At 51.2% G+C, this 12,293-nt stretch overlaps 5 protein-coding genes across 5 annotated transcripts; 2 read left to right on the forward strand and 3 right to left on the reverse strand.

Moving 5' to 3' along the window:
* Positions 1-403: 403 nt before the first annotated feature.
* On the forward strand, positions 404-3,877 carry GUITHDRAFT_101846 (hypothetical protein; the record flags this gene model as incomplete). Its single annotated transcript, XM_005839611.1, has 23 exons — positions 404-487; positions 538-596; positions 648-730; positions 779-873; positions 924-1,043; positions 1,090-1,174; positions 1,226-1,332; positions 1,539-1,597; positions 1,650-1,704; positions 1,753-1,806; positions 1,850-1,905; positions 1,952-1,994; positions 2,181-2,241; positions 2,288-2,375; positions 2,432-2,483; positions 2,529-2,621; positions 2,682-2,796; positions 2,847-2,929; positions 2,983-3,241; positions 3,352-3,425; positions 3,553-3,595; positions 3,642-3,808; positions 3,860-3,877. 23 exons carry the CDS (start codon positions 404-406, stop codon positions 3,875-3,877), a joined length of 1,953 nt encoding a protein of 650 aa, XP_005839668.1.
* Positions 3,878-3,921: 44 nt separating this feature from the next.
* Positions 3,922-5,495, reverse strand: GUITHDRAFT_84668 (hypothetical protein). Its single transcript, XM_005839612.1, has 7 exons — positions 5,482-5,495; positions 4,889-5,098; positions 4,647-4,838; positions 4,542-4,599; positions 4,445-4,481; positions 4,340-4,394; positions 3,922-4,108 (listed from the first exon to the last, which is right to left on the reverse strand). The coding sequence occupies exons 1-7, from the start codon at positions 5,486-5,488 to the stop codon at positions 3,975-3,977; spliced, it is 693 nt and encodes a 230-aa protein (XP_005839669.1). The 5' UTR covers positions 5,489-5,495; the 3' UTR covers positions 3,922-3,974.
* A 467-nt stretch (positions 5,496-5,962) lies between these two features.
* On the reverse strand, positions 5,963-7,192 carry GUITHDRAFT_133717 (hypothetical protein; the record flags this gene model as incomplete). The annotated part of the gene is made up of 6 exons (XM_005839613.1): positions 5,963-6,040; positions 6,229-6,390; positions 6,441-6,486; positions 6,512-6,566; positions 6,607-6,874; positions 6,932-7,192. 6 exons carry the CDS (start codon positions 7,190-7,192, stop codon positions 5,963-5,965), a joined length of 870 nt encoding a protein of 289 aa, XP_005839670.1.
* Positions 7,193-7,935: 743 nt separating this feature from the next.
* Positions 7,936-8,477, forward strand: GUITHDRAFT_161260 (hypothetical protein; the record flags this gene model as incomplete). Its single annotated transcript, XM_005839614.1, has 4 exons — positions 7,936-7,976; positions 8,030-8,230; positions 8,276-8,338; positions 8,391-8,477. Exons 1-4 carry the CDS (start codon positions 7,947-7,949, stop codon positions 8,475-8,477), a joined length of 381 nt encoding a protein of 126 aa, XP_005839671.1. The 5' UTR covers positions 7,936-7,946.
* Positions 8,478-8,493: 16 nt separating this feature from the next.
* GUITHDRAFT_157086 (hypothetical protein) lies at positions 8,494-10,196 on the reverse strand (the record flags this gene model as incomplete). Its single annotated transcript, XM_005839615.1, has 13 exons — positions 8,494-8,566; positions 8,614-8,655; positions 8,700-8,781; positions 8,833-8,883; positions 8,928-8,979; positions 9,033-9,192; positions 9,242-9,300; positions 9,351-9,402; positions 9,458-9,547; positions 9,602-9,643; positions 9,706-9,795; positions 9,845-9,970; positions 10,018-10,196. The coding sequence occupies 13 exons, from the start codon at positions 10,194-10,196 to the stop codon at positions 8,494-8,496; spliced, it is 1,098 nt and encodes a 365-aa protein (XP_005839672.1).
* Positions 10,197-12,293: the final 2,097 nt, after the last annotated feature.

Below are 12,293 nucleotides of genomic sequence, written 5' to 3' on the forward strand. Positions count from 1 at the left end.
TTTATGATGATGATTGGACGTCGAGGAGGAGGAGGAGGAGGAGGAGGAGGAGGAGGAGGAGGAGGAGGAGGAGGAGGAGGAGGAGGAGGAGGAGGAGGAGGAGGAGGAGGAGAGCAGAGTGTCACAGACAAAGGAAATATGATCATAGAGGTTGAGGAAAGGATCCGCAGGACTCGAAGCAGTAGCAATGAGAGAGATGCGCAGGAGGATCAGGACGAGAAGGAGCATCGGGAGGAGCAGGAGCAGGAGCAGGATCAACATCATCAGAGATTGTGGTGATACCAGCACGAGGATCAGCAGGAAGAGGAGGCAGAGAATGCCGCGGACTCGAGTTTGCATTACGGACTTCGACTAACTGATGATCAGGAGTGGGAGTTTAGGAGAATCTCAACAATCAGCTGGCATGTCATCAGGATACGAGGAGCCTGAGAAGCTGATGAGGAACCACCTCGAGTTCCAGAAGCTTCTTGACCAGATTTCCGAGCAGGTTGTCAGGCCGCCCCGTTCCCTGCCTGCATTGTGTAACATTACCTGCAGACGGAGATCAGTCAAGCAACTTCGCCGAGTCGAGACTTGAGGACTCCCGGGCCGAGCGAGTAAGGGAGGGTGTGCTGGGACTGAGCGCTGCACTGACTCTCATGCTCCAGAAAATCCAGTCTTGAGTTGGGCAGAGGTCACTTTGAAAGGTCCCGGCTGCATCGCTCCGATCCGGGGCATCGAGCTTTTCCAGGTCGACAAAGCCTTTGTCGACCCACCTCACGTTGAAGGCTAGCTGCAGATGGTCAGAATCTGGCTGTCCAGAGCGAGATAGACATGTTGAGGAACATTCAAGCAGCCAGGTCCACTTTTTCTGAGCAGCGCAAGGCGATGAATGTCAGGATCCAGCCTCCTCCTCCTCCTCTCTCGCTGACTCTGCCGCAAAGGACTCGAGCTGGAAGAACGAAACAAACCGAAGGCCTTTGAATGAGGGCAGCAACGGAAATGGCTACGTGGGAATGGAGAAAGAGACGCAGCTTTACACCGAACTCGGTTACCTGGTCCAGGTAATGCGGAACGGAGTGTAAAAGGTGCATTGAAGCCCTCTTGTAGGAAAGAGACATCTTGATCAAGGAGCGGAATGCCCTTCAAGTCATTCTCAACAGAGCATCTGATGAAATCAAGCATCTTGTCTCCGGTCTGAGCGGAGACAGGTCTGCAAGATGGTTGATCTCGAGCTTTTGTGCAGGGGAGCAAAGGCACGTTGAGGAGCTGAAGAGTTGGGTCAAGCAAAGAGACCAACTCAATCGCGACAAGATCCAGCTTGAAGTTCGTGCGTCTGATGATGCAGATGTGGTCTGAATCTCAACAGGAGAAACTGCAAGCTGCACAGAAATACAGAACACAACTTGATGATTTGCAAGTAAGTTGCTCGTGAAGACCCGAGAGAATACCTATCTTATTGATTTTCTTCGAAAGTTACAACACAGACACGATAAGATCGCTTGGGAAGAAGAGGTAGTCTTTCCCTCGTACTTGTTCTCCGAGCTCACTCACCAAAGATCCGAACGATGTTGGCGAACAAATCTGAAGCAGAGAGAAGGGCTGATTCATACATGCGGTATGCCGGTCAGGATAATCTTCACCACCTTTTGACTCAATTTGTCTCTCAGGGAAATTGAGAACTTGAAATCGAAAGTAGAGGAGAAAACGAACGAGCTGTCTAAAGTCTGAACGACCTTGCAAGAAGTTGCTCTGATGCTTTTGGGGGAACAGAGCCACTCTTCCAAGGAATCTCTTGCCCAGAAAATTTCAAATCTGGAGGATACGGTGAAATTATCCATGGCGAGCAAAGCTGTTGACTGCTTGCAAGATTGGCTGGAAGGACAAAGAAATCAATCGGCTGGAAGACGAAGTCTGCAGACTGAGGTAGGCCAGAGAGTGCTTTCTTTCTTGTGGTGAAATGTTCCTGCAGAAGTGATTGTGCTTCAGCGTTCCAGGGCAAGGTTGATATTCAGGTGTTGATTTCAAGAAGCATCAAAAACTTCTTCTGAATATGACGATGTTGGATAAATTATCAACAGAGAGAAGTCGATCGCAACCATGCACAGTTGGATGAGCTGCAATACCGCTATCAAAGCCTTGAGAGCAACTTGTTGGAGGCCCGACGATGACGTGAAGGTTTCTGACATTTGGGCAGGCAGGACGCAAGTGATGCGTACAGAGAGTTGGAGAGAGAGCGCGATTCTCTGCTCCTTCAGTTGGGTGAGTAGTATACCTGGATGATGCAGCTTGACACAAGAATGCTCAGCTGCCGATCGAGAGGGAAGGATCCAAGAGATGACGGAGGATCAGAACGAGCGGAATAGGCTCACCATGGAGCTGAGAAATGCGCAAGAGTAGAAAGTGACTGGCCCTGATCGGCGACCATTGATGCTTGCGTGTTGTTTTACAGAGAGCTTCATCGGGTAGTTGATGCCAATCATGGCATGCAGAGTGTAATCCAGGTGAAAGTTTTATTTGTTTCTTGGCCTTTCTGATGAGCAACAAAGGAGAAAGATGAGATCATCGCAAGGATGTCGCAAGATCTAGAAAGTTTTCAGACTCACGTCAGTTACCTTGAAGGGAAGGTGAAGGAGCAGGAGGTGAACTCAGACTCTCATTTCTCCCCTCATTGAGCGTTGAACTTGTTCTCACTTCGACAGTATGAGATTTTCGCCACGAAGGAGGAGCTCATGGGTGTACACAACGAAAATCACAACAACTACGAGAAGTGCTCTTGCCTTCTCCAGGACCTTGCGAGAGCGAAGGAGCAAATCTGTACCTCCTCCGTGTCTTCATCCCCTGAGATCTCTGAGCGTTTCGTGCAGCGTCGATCAAGTCTGAAAAGGAGAGGCTGGAGAAGGAGATGAGGAAATTCTCGGCAGAGCGCGATGAATGGGCGGCGCATCAGGTACCCGCTGGCGCTCCTGGAGAGCCCTCTGACGCGCATGACCCTTTCCTTAGGCCTTCCTCCTCGACAACGTGATCGCGTCGTCGTCGTCGTCTCATCGTCAAACGTCGAAGGCTTCTCCTCCTTCAAGCAGCTGGAAAGAATCTCCGAAGGAGGATGATACGTTTCATGTTGAGCGGTCAAGCAGCAAATCGTCCCTTCCTCCACCCAGGGAAGTCCAGAGACCGTCTCCTGTCACCAGCCGAAGTCTCGCCGTCCAGCAAGAACTCCACAACAGAAGTCGGAAGATGCAGGCTTTGTCAACTCAAGCAGGTACCAACAAACCCAGAAGCTCTTCTTCCTTCTCTCCCCCTCTCTCCCTCTCCTTCTCCCTCCTTCCTCCATCCTCGCACCTGTCTCTTAATACCTCACTGCTGCATCAGAGTATCTTCGCGGTCTCGTGGAGCGATGTGAAGCGAATCCGTCCTCGTATGCTGCGTCGGAGCTTCTACTCCAGGTAGATGAACATACCGTTGCACAGCTGCACAACATACATGTCTTAATGCTGCGGCAAGTTTGACATGCACTCGAGTTGAACGATGCTCTCGTGCTCAGTGATTCATATCAGCCCTGACGTGTTGCAGACGCACAGGACTCTGGTAGAGCTTGACAGGAACACGGCAGCCGGTGAGAATGGCGAAGCCTTCAAGCTGGTTGACTTGCGTCGGGGCAGAAAAATCCAACTTACAGGAAGCGCAGGCGAAGGTGAAGGAAGTGACATTGTCGGAGGCTACCGACGTGCTCTCAGTGGCATGGAGGGCTATGGCGTTGCCGATTTCACATTGTTGCACGGACGAGGATCTGCAGAGCAAGTGCCTGGCGCTTCTTACGAGCCTACAGGTTTGTTCCTCTCGCCGTGCCGGTTAGAGACAGCAGCTGATGATGGACCAGGAACGTTGGAACATCTAGGGAGGGAGAGGGAGGGAGCAAGAAAGCAAGTGGAACAATCACTTCGAATTTTTCTTTAATTCCGAGACGAAATGCAAGGAAGTGTAAGCTAGCCGGCTCATGAGAAGCCGTACTTGTTCAGCACTGAGATGACTCCCTTGGCGCTTGACTGGCGTGCTATGCTCAGAGGCGTCTCTCCACTCTGAGTTCTTGCCGCGCCGTCTGCTCCAGCCTTGAGCAGGGCCTCTGCACCTGCCAACCATGTGACTTGCGGAGGACCAGGAAGGGAAGGCAGGCGGAGGAAGAGCGCGTGTGTCTCGGTTGGTGTGGAGGAGCAGGAGCAGGAGCAGGAGCAGGAGCGAGAGAAGGAGCAGGAGCAGGAGCAGGAGCAGGAGCAGGAGCAGGAGCAGGAGCAGGAGCAGGAGCAGGAGCAGGAGCGAGAGCAGGAGCAGGAGCAAGAGCAACAGCAAGAAAAAAGGTCACCAATGTCGAGATTGTTGGACGCCATCCTATGGAGGGGCCTATATCCATAGGTATCCTGTCGGAGCATGTCAGAGAACTTCACTGGTGAGATTGACATCAACTCGCCTCTGCCTCGATGTTGCCCCCGCTGGCTATCAACAGCCTAAAAGGAAGGGTTCAGAGGAGCTTCACGGTGGAGGAGGGAAGCAAGGAGCTAGCTCACTCTGTAGACAGCTGGTTCTTCCGGCTCATGCCTGCCATGTGGAGAGGAGTAGCGCCACCTGTTCGAGACTCAACCTCCTCCTCGTCCCATTCGCCGCATGCTGACCTGTCGAGATCTCGTGGACGAGCGAGGGGTCAAGCTCAAGCAGCTTCTTGACAGCTTCTGGCCCCGAGGACAGTGCCCTGCTCATCTCCGTATAGCCTTCGCCAGAGTAGATGGGACCCGGCCGAGGGTTATGGTTCTGATATTGCCGGCCAATGAGGACCTTTCCTTGCGCATCGCGCTTCACCTTGCCGCCTGCGCACGCGCGTCAAGTGTCTCACAGCACAATGGGATAGAGGTCTCACCATAGATGCCCGGACCAACAGTGTCTGCATACGGATCGAAGCCGTCCGAGTCTGTCTCTCCAGGGGCACCATACTTGTCGGCCATACCGGGAGAATAGGGATCGTGGACGATACGAACGCCGTCTTTGCGATAGTACTGAGACCCATTTGCAGACATTCTTGCTGTTGCGCAGAAAAGAACAAAGGCTTGAACTCCAGGACCTGCAACTGTTCGATTCCAATCATGAGCGAAACAACAATCCGATCACTTCACTCCAGTCTAGCTGTTCTCAAAATCCGAATCTTCTCCATTTTGTGAACAATATGAAATTACTCACCTAATCAAAATCATTTCCTTTTATGACATGTTCGGGGCGCATAACAATCCTACCACTCCCCTATCAGATGAGACTCTGTGCAGATCGAAACAAACACTTCGAAACTTCGAATCCTCACACGAGGACTACAAGCATGAACTACAACCATCACTCCCGAAGATTTCCACACGGAAAGCATTCTTCTCTCATTGCTCTTCTCTCTTGCATTCTCCCTTCTCTCCTTCTCTTCCCCTTGCATCCCACTCGCTGCCATCACAATCGCCATGTTCGCACCTCTTCTCATTGACTCCCGTCGAAATTACCTCTACCCCTACCCCCTTTTATTCAACACTACCCACATATCACCCCATATTTATCCCGAATAATCACCGGTACTTATTCGAACCCCCCCCTTAATGCCACCCCGATAGTGGTACGGTACTGGTGACGGACGCATAAAGAATGAGCTGCCACCGGGATGGCCCGGCGCTGCCCGTGCTCTCCCCGACAGTGGTACCGTACGGCACCGTCAAGGTCACCTCCGTACTCACGGTTTATGATGGCACTGTGATGGCATGAGGCCCTCAGACTCGCCGGGCGGCCGGTCCGGGCGGCCGCGGGATCCAGTGCGGGCCCACAATGTCCGATCATATGGCGTGCCGGGCAGTGCCGGGGAGGGCTTCAAGTTCAATCTCCTTCATTCAAGCCTCAGCGAGTGCATGAAACGGCATGTTCAGTCTGGCCATGTCGTGCACACAAGCATTTTAAACCACTGGAGTTAAAAATAACTCTCGCCGGCCAGCCATTCTTCGAGAGTTATCGCGTTGTCAAGGTTTGTGTCCTTATCGTCCATCAGCTGTTGTAGACTTGAGTCAGTTCACGACATGGCTCCAAGATAGGCACAAAGCATCTCGAGAACATCAGCAAATACAAAAATGATGAGCAGGAAACATTCAGGAACAAGTAGTTTGGTATCAGCGTAGTCAGCGCAGAAACGACACGTAACAAAAGAAGACAATTGGAAGGTATTGTTCGTGATCTGACCTGCCAGGAGATCATCTCGATCTCGTCTTCTGTCAGCTCATGTGGTTGCCCGTCTCTGTTCTTCTTCCCTTGCAAAGCTTTCATCATTTCCCGTGATTCTTCCCTGCTCAAAATTCCATCCTGGTTCTTATCCCATTCCAAGAACAAGGATCGGAGGTGTTTCTAGACATTCGAGAATCAGAACACGTTCTGATCAGCAAAGATATAACAACCTCCTTCTGCTTGTCGTCGGCATTCCCCTGGACAACAAGGTCAGGGCTGCCTTTCGACATGGAAAAAGCACCTCAGAGAAAAACTCCCCATCTCGAAAACTAGGTTGTTGAGCTGCATCATGAAACCTGCAAGACAGTCAGGACACGATCATTTGGACATTAACACCCAACATCATTCTCTGCCATTCGGGCCACGAGATGAATCCATCCACGTCCTGATCGAACTCCCTGAATGCAAACGCCGCCTCGTCTTCCTGAGCCTCGAGGATCGACGACTCGTTGTTGCCTGAGCCGCTGTCTTCATAGAAGCTCATGCTCTCTCTCCATTGAGCAAGGAACTCGTTTAAGTTCAGCTTGCTATCCCCGTCCTCGTCAGTGCGCAGAAAGAACCCCTTCTCATTCTCAACCATCTCCGCCATCTCACTGATTTCCCCCTGAAAGAAAGCTTCAGAACTTCTGGAGTTCGCCACTTCTTCTCCTCATCATGTTACCTGTCCATGGAAATCATCTCCAAGTGCAGCTTCAGACTTCCCGTGCTCGCTGTCTCCTCCTTCAACCCCATCCAGAGCTTGCTTCAGCAGCTCGTGCTCAGCCGCTTGATCATTCGGAATGGCAGCAGGAGAGAGCATGGAGGGAGGAGAGGGAGGAGATGAAGGGCGATCAGTAACGCCTCCTTTCAGAGGAATACAGCATGCCCTCCTCCCCACCAGCATGACCAACAGCGCCCCTAGCACCCATCGCTTCCCCCCCATGCCCTGCCCCCCCATGCCACGAAATCCCAAGGCCTCATCCCCCTCATTACCAAGGTACCTGTTCTTCAGTGACTCCGCGCCACCCGGCGGTGGGGTCGCCGTAAGCCCGGAGTTGAGTAATTGTGTTTTTCTGAGGCCGGCTCACTTCAGCAGACGGGTGGATCAGCTCCATCGGCCGCCATGCACCAAGCGCGGAAGGCGTGAGCCTCCTCCTCCTGCACAGCCTCCTCTTCCCCCTCCTCTCATCACCCCCTCTTCATCTCTTACTGTCATCCATATTCTGCCTTTGATTCCCTCCTTCCTTTCCTCTCTCTCCCCTTTTTTCTTCATTGTCCATTGTCGTTGCAAGGCTCAAGAACTTGCTGATATCTCCAGCTCGAGCGCGGTGGGGGCCATGGCAGCGATAGTTTCTTCCCTATCCGTCCTTACTTATTCGACATGCTCTGTCAGTCCCGGCAACCTGGCCATCCTGCTCATCTTTCTTTCGAGCGCAAGCTTCACTGCTGCCGACAGTGAACTTCCCAAGTTTTATCGGATAGCTTTGAGGGACAAAGGTGTTCCCGAATATCAGGACGAAGATGAGAGGTTTCATGCTGTCAATATCAGCAAATATCATTTCCCCAAGAAGACGCCAGCTCGAATCCGCGAGTATGCACCGAAGAAATGGTGGTCAAGGTACCGCGATTACAAGACCCGGCCTGCCACGGGGCCAGGAAGCGTCATGAAGATCCCATCACGGCCAATTGCTGTGTTCATGTGCTGGGAGCCACCCAAGACGAAGAAGGTTTGACTTTACTTTCATCCCCGCTGTTGTTCGGGTGATGATCGACAATGCAGACCAACGTGTGCGAAGTTGTGAAGCTGCACTGGTCTCCACCCAGGGACGACGGGCACACGCCGATCCTGCATTACGAGATTTCGATGGATCAGGGACAGACATGGTCGCAGATCGAAGGAGGAGCTGATGCTCGAGAGTATCGGGTGACAGACCGCCAGTCAGGTGAAGTGGTTTCCTTCATGGTTCGGGCGGTGAACAGGGTAAGTGAAACTGTCACGAGGGAGGCAGCGTGACGATGAATGTAGATTGGTCCTGGGGCAGCGGAGAAAATGACATGTCAGAACACTCCGCTATCATCCCGTGTGATGGTAGTGTTGAGTGTATTGGTTTTAGCGTTATGTTCTAACCGTTGATGTACAGGCCTCTTTGTTCCAGAAGAAGAAGAAGCCCGTGCAGAAGAAACCAGCCCCCGTCCCTGACTGTTCGATGGCGCAAGCCGCTGCGTGAGCTCGTGCTAAGATGCTCAACATTCCTTGAATCTCGAATACGGCTTGATCGGATTCAAAATCGACCTGCACTCACTAGGATTCACACACCTGCCACTTTGTCAGTGGAATGTTAGTACGGTTGATCTATGAGTCACCCAGGGCAATTCATTGAATACTGCTTTGTGCAAAGCTCGTTCCTGAAAACACTGGTCATGGCATGTCAGAACATCCCGCCCATTACCTCTCAAGATGGGACTTGGCGATGTCTGCCAGAGCTTTGACAAACATGTCATCGTCGTTGAACGACGGAGATCGTTTGAACACTGCTCCCATCTGAACATGAGTCACTGAACCCGCACACCGACAAATTTCACATGCCTTTGCAGCTTCCTCACCGAACTCCATATCGATTTCATATAATGTCTCTGCTTGCAAGGTTAACACGCCAAAGGTTCGGCATTGTAGTCACCAATGTGGTCAGTCGTGAAAGCAACTGGAATCGCCATGAAATGAGTCATCCCCTGCCAACAGCAGATTCAGTCAAGCTGGCGTCTTACTCCTCCTCCGCTCTTGCCTGTTTCTTGAAATCTTTGATAGCGTCTTGCGTCTTCGGCCCCAACCAAGGAAGGGGTCCAACTTTCGATTGCCAGCAGAGGATGTAGGGGTTGGTCAGCCCCTTCTCGCTCAGATGCTCCATCACTCTTCCGACCGTGGAAGCGACCTCTTGAGGGTATCTAGAGAAAAGGAGTCAACCGACTCATCGTCACCCGCCTCTGAGCTTACGGGTCTCCCGCGTTGACGCGTTTCATCGGCAGCGAGTGTGCGGAGAACAGGAAGACGACCTTGCCAGGCGTCAGAAATTTTTGCACGTGCCGTTGCACGCTCGCAGTGCCTTCTTTTGGTCTTCCACCGGGAACTGATTCAGTCCCGCTAAGATCCTCCCCCTGCAGCAAGGTTGCTCATGAGTCGACGGTGATCAGGTCTGCTGCAAACTCTTACGCCAGCGCCTCGATGTATGAAGGGTGGGAATGCCATCGGTCGATGATAGACCACTGGAATTCATTTTGCATGCCTGACTCCCTCAAACATCTGCAGAACTATGTGTTCACAAGGTGCAGAATATAACACAATACATCCTATCACCTCCAGAGCTCGTTCAGTGACGATCCGGTAGTTGTACAGCTCCTGCATGGGGAACTTGCTCGTTAGGTAGAGAGCAGGATATTATCAGCCGGTTCAGGCATCACCACTGTGGAAATTGCGAGAAGGCTACAGCCCTTTTGACACCATCGTTCTTCATTCGAGTGATCGCATCCTCCGTGAGGGGAGAAGCATACCTTAAAAAGTTTTTCTCACATGCAACAAGTTGCAATCATCTGTTTCCACCTGAACGCTATGTATGTCTTGTGCGGAGCAGTCTCAGGACACATCTCGTCCAGATGTCTCTCAAGTTTCTTTCCCTGTATCTCTGTCCACTTTCCGATTGGGGAGCCTCCACCGATTTCTGCATATCTGTCGAAGGCGAATCATTTACATGCAATGATCAAATGTTGGCATACTGCTTCATGATCTTGGGAGATCTCCTTCTCGCTATCCATGAACCCAGCATCTTCTGCATTGGAAGCTGCATGATCTGCCTGTCTGTGAAGAGACGAAGAAGAAAGGGATGAACTTCTTCTTGCGTTGACGGCCCCCCCATGTTCATCAACACGACCCCGGTGGGCGGCCTGGTCGCCATCCCCCTTGATCCCAAAGGACCTCGGAGCATTGCAGCATTGCTGTTCTATCATGTAAGGATAGCAGACAGATAGGAAGGAGCATTGCTGTTCAGATCAAAGTGGAACTAGGTGAAAGGATTGATGCAAAACGCCAAAACATCAACCAGCACATGGGTGAGAATGGCCTCTGTAGTTCATCAGGTGTCGGAAGACATGTGAGCAGATCGTTTGTAGCAATAACGCTATAGTACATAATTTCAAAGGACGAAGATGGTGGAACGATCAGATACGCTATAAGAATCAGCGTATCTGTTTTGAGCTCTTGGTGGGTAGCAGGAGAGGAGCTGTCAAGATAGGAATGATAAAGCGGGAAGCAAGAAGGATGAGAAGGAGTAATATAAAGATAAAAAATGGAACGAAAGGTGGAGAGGAGGTAGAGATTCGCGGAAAAGGAGCATTGAAGGCTTTCGTTTCCTTACATTCTTCGCAGCATCTCGTCCTCCTTTATGCGACAAGGAATTGTCGGTTACATCCGTTGCAAGACATGTTTGAACAGTTACAAGATGTAGAATTCCAAATAACGGATTGTTTTTGAATCACCCTACCCTGCTACAAGTGCCATCAACACCCACCCCCTCAATTAAATGGAAGTACCCCCACCTCTAAGGACGTTTCTTCTGGTCAAATGTCTTCCCACCCACCCCGTTCATATCCTTTGGGCCACCCCCACCCCACGAGACATCTGAAAACTACCCCAGGTTGATTTTTTTACAATGGAACTTTTATGGACAGAACCAGGTACCCTATGCTCACCACCCCTGTACTTCACCTCCCCGAAAATCTCTACCCCCTCTTTCCCACAAGTCTACCCCATGCTGAAAGGCACTCGGTCTGGAGATATCACCACCCCCACCGAAAAGGGGATCCGATGCTCACTTCTTTTGTATCCTACCCCACCCCCACGATCACCCACCATATCCTATCTACTACCCCACCCTCCTAGCGAAAGTACCCTCTTCCCCAAATCCGACCGGCATTGAACTCCATGGCATTTTGATGTCTACGGTGCGCTTAGCTCGCTATGCACCCTCGTCTCTCTCTCTCTCTCTCTCTCCTCCCCTCCCCCCCCTCCTCTCCCTCCACTCTTTTCTCATTCCCCCTTCTATCCCAGACCCCACCTTGCATGTATACAAGACCTCATCTTGCTTCCCTTCCTGGCTCAGCTGTGTTTGTCTATCTAGGTTCTCCTCATACCATACTCGCTGCAAGCTGCTTCCTCTCTTTCTTTCTCTCCCTTCCTGTACAGCTCCACTTCTGACATCTCATGTCTTGGAACGTAAATCCTCATAATCCAATCACCAACCCGTCAGCAAAAGATTCTCAATCAGTTTCCTCGTGATTGCCTTGAATTCGATGTTCCCTGTATTTTGAACCAGTGCATCCTTGCTTCTAACTCATCGCTTTCAAGAAAACAGCAAAGATGCTTGCAGCACCGTCTTTCTCCGGACCAATGGCAATACATCATTCGTGCAGGGATTACACATTCTAACACCTTACTACAGATGGTAGTCTAGTCAAACTCCCTCGATCAGCTGCTTTGCACTCGAGCTTCCTGCGATCTTTCCTCGACGATGAGAGCTCAGCTGTAGGATGAAGCCAGACGTCATTGATCTGCCTGTCCTGAACCTTCCTGAAGGTCACCGAGGAATCTCCGATTGCACTGGTCGATTCACACTGTGTCTTGCTGGCTGTGAACTATGCGGTGGCCTACATGAAGGTTCAAACGCTCTTGTGTGTTGGCTTGCTTGTTGATCAGGATATCTGCAGCTGTGTGATGCCATGCATGACTTACCCGGAAGTGGATACACAAGTACGAATGGAGGGAGGTCTTTAATAGCTACTCACCTCCCCTCCATCTACACTTACCTGGGACGAGGTATTTTTGATCTTGTTTAACACATCCACAAGCCGAGGAGGCGGAGAAAGAGCGATTCTCATTCAACCCATTCATGTGTCGAATGCTTTAAATGCTTGTCTTTCCATCTCACTGCATTTGAATGGCTGTCTGTGTCGAATGTCTTGATGGCCGGTTGTCCAGGAACAAACCGTACTCCTTG

The sequence above is a fragment of the Guillardia theta genome (assembly GCF_000315625.1).
Source record: "Guillardia theta CCMP2712 unplaced genomic scaffold GUITHscaffold_8, whole genome shotgun sequence".
Classification (NCBI taxonomy): Eukaryota; class Cryptophyceae; order Pyrenomonadales; family Geminigeraceae; genus Guillardia; species Guillardia theta.

Coding starts and splice junctions, on each gene's coding strand:
- GUITHDRAFT_84668 (XM_005839612.1), bottom strand. Junction 4,600..4,646: donor CGTCCACGAGATCTCGACAG/GTCAGCATGCGG, acceptor AGTCTCGAACAG/GTGGCGCTACTCCTCTCCAC. Junction 4,395..4,444: donor GGGGCAACATCGAGGCAGAG/GCGAGTTGATGT, acceptor ATGCTCCGACAG/GATACCTATGGATATAGGCC.